The following is an 11,390-nucleotide window of genomic DNA, read 5'->3' on the forward strand; positions in this document are numbered from 1 at the left end:
GGTAACGGTCCAGACAGTGAACTCAATGGAGAGACTTCCTTTAAACAGACCCTGTGACTGGTTGCTGTGTGGCGAAGCTGCTGGGCGTCATCTCAGCATGGAGGCCATAACCTTGACCTCCCTTATAGGTGAAGACGGGAGGCTGAGACACTCCCAGCTCTGATAGGCAAGTGCGCCCCAGCTTTGTGTCCCTCAATGGAGAGGTAATGAGTCACACAAAACTTCCCAGCAGCCAGCCAGCTGGCATGCAGCTCGGCTGCACAAAGAGATCTGCAAGGGTAGAGGCTTTCGCCCCAACGCCGGGCTGTTTGAGCGTGGCAGGCATTCAAGGCCTGCTTTCCATTTCATTTGTGCGCTTTTATGTCTTTATCTCACTCAGACAAGTTGTGTGTTTATATTTTCTAGATGGACATGCATCACCACTTTGTTTCCATGTATTCGTGTGGGCCTGTGCAACAAGGAGGCAGCTCTAGATAGAAGTATGACTGCAAGTAAAATACGATGAGTATGTTTAGGGATGTGATAACCCAAGCTATATTTATACACTGTCAGAAACACATTTGTTGAAGTCTGAATGCAAATGTATTCTGGGTTGCTGTGAAAGACTATCTAGTCAAATGTGGCTGTGAAGATACTGTAGCAGGACAAGCCAAACATAGATGGGTGTGGGTAAATTGCCTATTTCACATTTCAGAGAATGTTTTGAAATCTGCACCAAAATTTCCACAATGAACAAACGTCGACATCATGACTGTAGTCAGATTAGGATATCTGACTACTTGATCAAAGTAGCTATGCACCACCAGCTTCTAATAAACAATATGCAAAATCCGTCTTGTAATAAAAAAGAGTTTCACACTGTAAGAAAACATTTGGCCCAGCAATAATGTTGGAATAGGAATGCATTTTACAGTGTACCTCAGTTTCTCACACAGCAAAAGGAAAATGTTGCACACGCTGAAACACACAAACAATCCTTGATGTCTGGTTAGAGTTTAGCATTATTCCTGCAGGAGGATAGACTCAAAACGAAAGTCCGTGCTTCTAATGAAAGACACCTTCCACAGTGCTATGAGTTCTGGGCTGACGGCCAACAGATGGGGCTTTTCAGTTGGTAACACAGCAGCACCTTTAGGTACTTTCCCTTCTGTGCTTTGTCTCCAGCTACCATTTCAGATACAGCCTGAGGGACGGGGTACTCTCTTTTGATAAAGTGATGTGAAAAGTCCACAGCAGGCCGACCCTCCATTAGTCCTGTGATGCAACAGTGGTCAACAGCCCTCGCATTTCCCATAAATGACTCGCCGTAAAAAGTTATTTCCAGGAACTATTTCTCCAGGGTCTGACATGGAAAACAAGGCAAAACCACAACTTTAAACAGAGAAGCTGTAAATCTTGTTTCAGCTAATCAAAAATGTTATTAATTTATAATACATGTTTTATTACTTGTGCAAGGAAACAAAAGTGAACCCAATCATTCACAATGCAGAAGGGCTCTCTTTCATATGAAAACAAACCCGGGTGCTTTGCCACCTGTAATGACTTCTGGCATCATTGTTATACACCTTGCATGGTGGCATCAAAGGAGTATTCAAATCCTGGCTCCTGCCTGAATTCATCTTTGTTTTGGCTATATTCAGATGTCGCTATTCATTATTGATTACCACTTTTCTCTGATGGCAACAGCATTCATACCTACATCAGCGAAGAAAAGGAGGCTTTCCATGCAATTTTTTTTCTAATCCTTATCCATTTATCACGCCGTTTTTAAAATACAGTCCCTTCAGTATGAGCAGTTTGTCCTCCACAGTGTGCAAAGCAAACTACATTTTAAAAGAATGCCAGCGATTATTTCAGTGTTATCATGAAAAAAAGGAGAAAATGTGATTTACCTAGCATTGTATGACAAAAAATGATGCATTAACTCTTACAGTCAGTTGCTGTTGCCTGATGTTTGTGGTTGCCAAGGCAGACTGGGCAAATCATAACAAAAGCCCTGCAGCAGCTTTGATGGAGGAAAACTGGGTTTGTCCCAAATATCACCTCAATTTATTCCCCCAGTCTCCCCTTCCCAAGAGCACATGGTTGTTATCCCTCCATTTGAGTATTGATGAACCGGACAATTTCTTGGCTTTTGTAGTCTACAGTAAACATTTAGAATTGCAGTGCTGTTTAATGAGTGTGAGATGGACCCAGACTGTTCTGGGGAGGCATAGTGCCACAGTATGCTACAGTCTAAACAAGTGGAGGATTTAACTTTTCCTGTGCCTTCATTGTAGAGAAGCAACAATATGGCGTCTCATTCAATGCAATGTTTTCAGTACTCAGATGTCAGTGGAAGTTCCCTCCATGTTAGAACTCCCCAGTGACCACTGAGGGTGAAACCTTTACATTTGTAATAAGATCTTTTTTTCCGGGTGACAATCCATTTCTTGATGGTGGGCTAAGGTTTCCTGTTTCCTTGTAATTAAATGTCTAATGGTAAAAGCTGTGCGCTGCAGACTCTGTGGAAGTTTGTATCATGCGTTTACAATAGTCACAACAAAACTGAAAGGATTTACTGGAAAATCAAATGAACTCTTGTTACTCTTTCAGACTTAGCCAAGGGACATTTTACTACTCATTTGACTTCAGTAAAGTTTTGCAAACCCAGTGAACACTGAGCTGATTTACAAAATGCTCTGTGGAATGATTTATATGTAAGTGCTGAGAAACCAAATCAAATATTCAACTGAATTGATTTAGTTCAAAGCATAAATCTGCAGGGTTGATTGGCGGTCAGCAAATGTTTAATTCAGGGGACTCCAAACTAAGAAAGAGAACATAATGGAGAGAAGGCACAGCACTTTTCTGCTGCTATAGCAGGATGGTCTCTCCCTAGTGGGGCTGCTGGGAGCGGGACTGGCCGAATCCCAAAATAAGAAGCTAAACTGGGGTACTGAGACGAGTGAGAGTGATAGAGAGAGAGAGAGACCCAGAAGCTCAGAGAGAGCTTGCGGTCAGAAGAGAAGAACAAAGTATAAAAAATGCCTGAGGGAGCGGACAGGCACAGAAATTACTGGCAAGAATAAAAGATGAATCCGGATGGTGAGGAAATGTCCCAGAGGAGGAGGGCATAAAAGAGGGAGGAACAAAAGCCAAAGCAGGGTGAACTTGTGTCGTGCTTCAAAGCATGATTGGCCGGATGGTGAAGACTCTCACGCTGACCTGTCCAGAAAGCCTGTGTGGAGGCCTCAGGCTATTCTCAGTGACAGTCAGTGTAATCTGAGCCATTAAATGTAACTCATCTGGCATGGGAAACTGATTTGTTCTTAAAGCAGAGGTGGTCTCCAGAAGACAACAGACATTTGGCATTAAAAAATAAAGAATGGAAGCACCAAAACCTCTGTATCCTTGTCACTCATGCTTGTTACAACAGCCTGCTTACTTCCATTAGCATTGCCCTGGTGCATCAGTGTGACTGGAGAAGGCCGACAGGAGGGAACAAACACAGCAGGAGGCAGATAAGATTATGAAAAGCGAGTTTGGCCTGAAATGAGAGAAGTCATGTGAGGACAGGAGAAGACGAAAATTTAAAATGGAAGACAAGTGGTTCTACTTCAATACTAATGTGTGCTCCTGTGGTAGCAGGGTTTTGATGAGTGCAATCAGCTGTAGAGGCGAGGAAAGAATTTACATCAAATCTATCATAACAGCTGTAGCTAACTCACTAATTAAGCTAATGTTATTTCAATGAACTGGCAATGCCTGTCCGATCTTATAAATTCTTAGAAGAAGTTTCATTCTGACTTGCTATGATCCAAAAACATACTTGATGACAACATACACAATATCACAATTTATAATAAAAGTCTTAAAAGCATCTAGGACTTTCTTTTCACACTGTGAAATACAAGACACTTTCCAGTTTCCATACATCAATGTGTATTGTAAAAGTATTGCTTTTTAGTCGAGGTGGGTGGTAAGCTAATTTGCTGGGCATGCAAGAATTGCAGCCTTGCATTAGAGCAGATGAACAGACCTTTTAATTCTTCACAACGTGCACTTACAGCTCCAGGCAGACTTCTTAAATATGTGGAGAAAAACAGAAATTAATGGATCTGCTATCCCTGATTATGGTTGCTGTGTTATGATTATAGCTAGATTATTGCATGGCCAATTTAATTTTAAAAAACAGACAAATCAAACAGACGAGAAGCCTAAACCAATGAGCCTTACACACACCCTCATAGCCAACAGGTGCTTTCTATTTTTGCTTCACCTGTGTGATGGTAAGATGATTGATGAAAAGGCTCCCTCAACTTTAAAGACTCAACCTGGCTGATCCGGGGCTCATAAATGGACGTGAGGTGAGGGAAGTTCACATTCCAGTCAAATCTCAGTCTAAACACCTGCATGGCAAAGGCTACAAATTCCCACGTGTTTCCTTCCTGTTAACACAAGAGCCAGTATTAACTCATATTTTCTCTATTATCCAGTCCTCTCAGACTTTTTATAGACACAGACAGCAAATCACTGAAAATTATAATGTTGTCATAGTGAAGGAAAAATCTTTTAACTAGAGTTGGCTAACTTACTTTATATAAAACTCTTTTTCCTAGTTGTAAGTATGTGATCAATCATCTAAGATCCCTTATCTCTTGCTTCCTGCTAATCTCACCCACCACAGATAGTAGGCTGACTTCACTAGGACTAAAGAACAGAAGAATTCATAAGAACCCGCTATCTTCCCATCCTGAAAAGCCTAGAGATTTTGCCAGCAATTCCATTACATAATATTTAAGTCTGACAGTACATGTAGGCTGGGGAGGACAGTCTGTGGAAGAGCACAAAAGTAGGATGGGATATCATATCATTTGAAGACAGTCTGAGTGAGGAGGGGAAACCAACACAGGTGCCATGGAATGTTTCTGGTGAGACAAAGACTAGCTGACAATGGTTATATGGCCCTCAGAGCAGTCAATATTTCTCCAGGTTGCCACGGAAAAGAATGTGGTGGGATGTTGTAAACTATATGCTGCAATAAAGTTTGTTTAACCATAAGTCAGACGTGCATTCATTTGATCTTTGGAGGTTGTAGCATCAGATTTAACATGTAGGTACAGATGGAGGGCTGGGTTACTTGGTTGTTACAGAACCAAGAACAGAGAAGAGAAGCTTCTTTACTTATAACAGACAAAATGTCCACAGGCCCATGATAGTAGTAAAACAACAGGAAATTTATTCAAGCTAATTTTTCAATAGCTCACTTGATGATATGAATGTAGGTGAAACTAGAGGAAGAGGAAGTAAAAGACTTTTGTCTTTTACTTCCTCTTCCTCTAGTTTCACCTACAATCCTCCAGCATTGGCCAAGCAGCTGTTCACAGCTCACTTCATCTCCAGCCATGAGTGACAACCTGGAGGAAAGACTTTGTTTACTCTATTAAGTTGCCTCTGACAGTTTAATCAGACCTGGCCCTGGACTGGGTTTTCCTTGTCTGCTGACCTGTGGCTATTCAGTATCATGTCAAACATTAAATCCACTCTAATTGGCCGGTCGAGCCTTTAGAGGGAGAGTGATAAGCAAGATGGAGGCGGCTGTGTTTGCTCTTTTGTGTTTTGATGTCGTGTGTATGGGGGTTGGGAGGTCAGCAGGCTTTTGAGGTCAAGGGGTAGATGACTTTGCCCCCCACCTCTACTTCAGGACAGGCTAGAATTGTCTCCTCGGTGCCTCAGCCCCACACTCAGAAGTCCCTAAAGATTAATGACTGCTGGGGAATGTTTTTTAATAAGTGTGGGGGACACTCACACAAACCTTGGTTCAGGAAAATATTTTGCATGGCCCCCCGATTTCTGCAATACAAAAAACAATCACATCTTGCCAACAACAAACTGGAGCTTAGCTTCCCCTGGAGGAACCGGACTTTAGAAAGTTTTTCACACACACGTTCCAGTGGAGAGGCTCTAACATAAATTGTTAGCCTTTACACCTGAAAATATACACAAAAAAGACCAGCAGAGGGATTTTAGTCTGACTCAGGATCACTTGCTCTTGTGGAGGGTCCCACCACAGGAATGTAAAGTGTAATAGCTCACACAATTCCCTCAAGCAATGCTATGAAACACCTTAACCTTTATTTTAACAAAAAGTCTCCTTTTGAAAACAAACATGGCCTCTGGTTTTTCCCCCAATCTCCCCTAATGACACCCATTCTCCAGGCCAATTTAGGGAGCATGTGTGGGGTGCAAGGTCCCAGAAGTGCAGGCGAACACTGTGGTTTCCTGGTCATTGGCTTTTTGGAATGCTTGACTTGACAGAGTGGTTGAGCAGAAACCACTTCAATCGCAGGCAAGGCAATGCACCGGCAGCTGAGGTGCAGAGGCACACACACAGTTAATGAAGCCTGGTGAACAGGAAACCATCAGTTCAGTTTGGCCACACTTTCAATGTCAAGTCGACAGAATATTGAAAAAAAGCCACTAGCTACTTTTTTCATTCTTTGCTCTAAAAAATGTGTAAAGTCAGAGTCCTAAATATGCATCACGACAAACTTAAAAAGAAACACCAGCTATGACAGTTAAATGAAAACAACAAGCCGCCGCATCAAGGCAGTCTAGGCTTTCTTGGTGAGTGTCTGGGAAGAGGAAAGGGGGTTGGTGCAGGGATGAGTGAGCAAAGTCTTTGAAATGTGCTCTATAATTAGCAGGGGTACTATATCAATGGCAGGTTGTCTGGACCTGTAGAAATATGCTTATGTTTCAGATAATGAAAGAGAAAAGAAAGGTAGAGGCACTTGATCCAAGGTACACTGATGTATTTTCTTACTTTGAGTGAATTATTTAAAGTCTATTCCACCACATACAGTATATTTAACTCGGCTACTAAAAACTACAAGAGACCAGCAGTGATATAATCTGACTTCATTCACTAACATTGCATTTTCCTTCTGACAGCTGCAGCTCTGTGGTGAATTCCATCATTGACAGATATTGACCTCGCATGGAGCATACATACACTCGTCAATGCAGCTTCACTTAGTACATCAAAGCCACAGTAATGGCCGGACTGGGTCAATGAAATGCAGAAGGGAAGGACTGTCAGTGGGTTAATGCTGTTTCCTGGTGTAAGCTGTTCCAGTGGAGTTTAAAGTAGCATAGGTGGTGAGCTATGTCTGTCCACAGAAACTCCTCTTTCCAGGCCACTGTGGCTCACAGAGCTGCATGAATGCCATGGTGTTGGAGTGGAAGACTAGATTGGAAAGGATGGTAACTGCAGAGCAAATTTTTTGTCATGAGTTGTTAAAGCAGACACAGGAGAAAAGTCTAAGGCGCCTCCAAGAATGACTAACAAACTATAACTGCAGGAGTTTTCCTAACATATAGATAGTGTGTGTCAATCAAGTATTTCACAACTTAACTGCAGGTTTGTGTGATAATACTACAACTGATAACACAGTTTTAACAAGAGTCACAAGAATACCGTGTCACACAGTTTAAAACGCTAAAGCACCGTGGATTTAGTGAGAACCTGGTCTTCCAAACAGAGCAGGTAGAGCATGACACTCTGCTGGATAAGGAATTATTCTTGTTTGTTGCTGAGCTTTACTCAGTTATACTGTTTGGAGCTGTGAGACTATTGTTTTCCCCTGTTTGGTATTGTTAGACTGTCTCTGACGTGGTCTGTACAAGGAATGTGGTTAACTGCCAGCCATGTGCTCCTAGACCAGAAAAGCCAGAGGGCCACTTGCCGCCACAAGTATTACGGCTCCCCCTCCACTCTGAGCCAGTGTAACTTAAAACCCAGCAGAGTGCTCTAACATGGGACAGAGCTACAGGCCCCGGTCTGCCTGAGGAGCTCTGATGGTAGTCCAACGCGGAGTGGGTGTCACAGGAGAACTGTCCAAGCACAGAGCTGAGGGATGTATGCCAGGCGCCTAGTGTGTTTGTGTGTGTGCTGAAATGTGTGTGTGTGAGACAGAGAGATGAAGGACAAAAAATAGAAAAATATTAGCTCAATAATCAGCCAGAAATAACTATAATGTATTTTTCATCTTGTTTGCTTGTTTAATTTTGCCTTAACAGCCATGTCAAATCACAGACAGTAGGAGCATCACCTACAGTAACTACAACGACTTCCAGGAGCACCACTCCTAGTATGGCTCCTGGTATAGCTGATACAGAGCAAAAGGCTCAATGGAAGATGAAGCAAAAGTGTAATGCTGCATTTCTAGCAAATAAAGTTGTTTGACCCAAATATGTCAGCATCTCACCCTGCATTTAAAAGCATGCCTGCATGCGGATATTATTACCACAGAGGGCATTGCAGTTATTTTTGCCTGATGCACCACACAATCTCCCTGAGACAACAAGTATTGTACCCTATTTGGGTACAATAGGACAACATCTGATTCTACAAAATTCTGATCCTGCGGCGGGTCCCCTAACAGCACTCGCCCTGTGGACAGGTCACAGCCATCATAAAGGCCCACCCCCAACTACAGACCTCTGCCTTCAACTGCTTTATTTACACCAATTGTAATTCAGATGAGGAAGGGCACTGTTGTTAAAGGCTACCCCTGACACCATTAACATGAAAAGCACAATTAAGACTAACAAACAGGGTTATACTGTATATGAAACAAGCACGCAAACCTATTATATTATATATATAACAATATATATTGTATGTTTTTCCTCCAATGAATAAGAAGCCCAAACATTTAAATGTAACATTTTCTTTGCAGGTTTAGCTGAAGTTTAAGACAACCCATGACCAGGATGAGTCTGCATTAAAGTGATGTGTAACTGATTGTGACTGCATTTAATAAGGTGCAATGGATGTCAGCCGGGATCTCTGCCATCTCAAAGTTTAAATTGGGCTTAAAAGGGGTCAGGTCTTACATCCATCCCTTCACACAGTAATCCATTCACACTCCATCGGAAGCAGTGTCTGGAGAACATGTGAGGACTTGCTGAACCTAAACTAAAGCGGGGTAAATCCACTGGGGTATATCCAAGTTTCAGAAACTGTTCCGGTGAGGACGGATAATTCTGTGAGGCACAGGTTTCCTAAGTGCTTAATGGAGACACACACACACCAATATCACATCACCTCCCACACCTTCAGGGGGGAGGAGGAGGCAGTGTGGGGGTCACTGAGATTAAAGAGCCAGGCTACAGCCCCATGCTGTGTTATCAGGGTAATGAATTCTTACTGGTGGCCAAGCAGAGTTCAGCTCATGGAGCAGGACAGCAGTGAGCACCATGTTTAGCTTCTAACAGTTCCAGAGAAGTCAGCTTAGTGAGTCAGTGACAACAACAACCACACAGTGACATCACTGGAGTTTACTGCGAGCCACAGAGTCTATGGGGAAACAAACTGATACTACTCACCGACAGGAGCAGCTGAAGTTTTATTTATGTAAGAAAAGAGTATTTGATGAGTAACATCCGTGTAATACAAAGCTGCGAGCATGAGGACCGGACTGTCACACGCCCCTCGGCGTGGGAAACGTGGAAACAGCAGGTTTCTCAAAATATATAAACAAATAAGGACGGAAGTAGAAATATTACGACTCACCTCATCTAAACTAACGCATGTAAACAAAGTTAACACGCCAGCAGTGCGACTTCACTACATCTAGGTAGTTTTAAGCTAGCACCGTATTATCTGCTAAATTTAGCTAACTTTTTAAATCTACGTCATTTTTCCAGAAGAGCCCTCGTGCTGTTGTCTGTCAGAGCCGCGTGCAGATAATAAGAGCGTCAGTACTCACGCACTGCCTCCTGTTTGGGGTCCAGCTCGGAGCAGGTCTGCTGAAGCTGGCTGATCTTGCTTTGCAGCCCCCTGACCCGCAGGCTGGTGGATGTGAGGTCGCTCTCCAGCTCCTGGAATATGGAGCAGGCATGTCTGGCCAGGTCCGACAGCTGCCGCAAGGTCCGGGACAGAGCCACATTACTGATGGAGACCAGATCCTCGAAAACCAGACCCTCCTCGTTTGGGATTTGATACCTGCACAGTAACTGAGGTTCCACGACTCTTTTGGCAAATGGCATGTTGTTATGGACCTGGGATTAAATCCAACAAAAGTCAGCCAAGAGTGAGCAGAAAGCTGTAGTGTCCCCTCCGCCCCTGATCCAGCCTCTGTGAATTCAGCTGCTGCTGCTGCTGATGCCCCCCATCCTTTCATTTAGAGAGGACTGTTGTGCTCCTCGCTGCTGCGCCGGGTCATCTGCTGCCCCAATGCTGGTGTGTTTTTCCCTGCTCCAAAGTAGAGGTGGTTTTTAAAAAACGGTTTGTGGGAAGAGCTGGAGTGGAGCGACAGGACTGTGTGGATCAGGACTCTGCCTGCAGAAAGAAAATACCACAGCCTAATGACCCAGCAATACAGTTATACACGCTAGAATATTTAAAGACAAAATATAATATAATAGAAACGCATATTAAAATGTAATGAATATGCATATGGCAGCAATCAGTACAAAATTGACCTTTATTGACCCTGAACACAAAAACAATTTTTTGTATAACCAAAATAATTAATCAATGAATGTCTTAGACATCAACAAATAAATCATCCACAATTCTGAAAATTAATTATTTAAAATTATTATTAAAGGTGCAATACAAAGCTTTTTATCTCCCCCTTTTGGAGTAATTACACAAATACTATATTACAATGATTACAAAGTAGTTATTATATTATATCTAGCCAAATCCTGAAATTATCTTGAAATTGAGAAATATTCTGTCTATGTTTGCAGCTATATTTAATCACATGCTTTACCAAAACAAAACACTAAAACCTTAAGAGTTTTTAGTGTTTATATTCCGTCTGGAGCCTGAGAAATGTTTTACATGCACTAGTCTACGCTATTTTTATGGATACTGTTGCTCTTGTTTTTCACCTTTGTTACATAAATGACAGAGTGAGAATGTTACAGCTGATGACAAATAATAAAACCCCAGTATACTGTCAGGGGAATTAGGCTAGGATAGGATAGGCTTAATTGAATTAATTTGGCAAGGCCTCAATTAATTGATGCAAAAAAAACTCACTATTTCCTGCTTCTGTTCATAATGTTATTGTATATGTGTAATACATAGAGTGATATTAATATAGTGATATTTACAAAGTAAATCTTTACATTTCAGTTTGGTTTAAAGTCGTATGAAGTTTGTTGCAGTCATTCATGTCTGTATCTGTTCTTGATGAAGCTAGAAGAACCCCCTCCCTCTCTAAGTTTGTCATATCCCTGTCTAAGTTCATCTTTGTTTTGCACCTCCACTTGTAGACCTGACAGCCCGGGCTGAGCTTCATTCACATTTGCTGAATGAGTGTTTAGTTAAATCCCAGCAGCTGACGGGGCCAGAATCGACAGAGGTGACAGGCCCACAGCCCTTCCTG

The 11,390-nt window shown here is 42.3% G+C and overlaps 1 protein-coding gene across 1 annotated transcript in view; it reads right to left on the reverse strand.

Annotated features, from left to right (window-relative positions):
• nhsa (Nance-Horan syndrome a (congenital cataracts and dental anomalies)) overlaps positions 1-10,209 on the reverse strand; it is a 48,504-nt gene extending 38,295 nt beyond the window's left edge. Inside the window, exon 1 of the mRNA XM_028403515.1 lies at positions 9,759-10,209. Coding sequence (XP_028259316.1) covers positions 9,759-10,038 — 280 coding nt within the window. The 5' untranslated portion in view covers positions 10,039-10,209. The remainder of the gene's footprint in view (positions 1-9,758) is intronic.
• Positions 10,210-11,390: the final 1,181 nt, after the last annotated feature.

Source organism: Parambassis ranga, chromosome 4, assembly GCF_900634625.1.
Source record: "Parambassis ranga chromosome 4, fParRan2.1, whole genome shotgun sequence".
NCBI classification, from domain to species: Eukaryota; Metazoa; Chordata; class Actinopteri; family Ambassidae; genus Parambassis; species Parambassis ranga.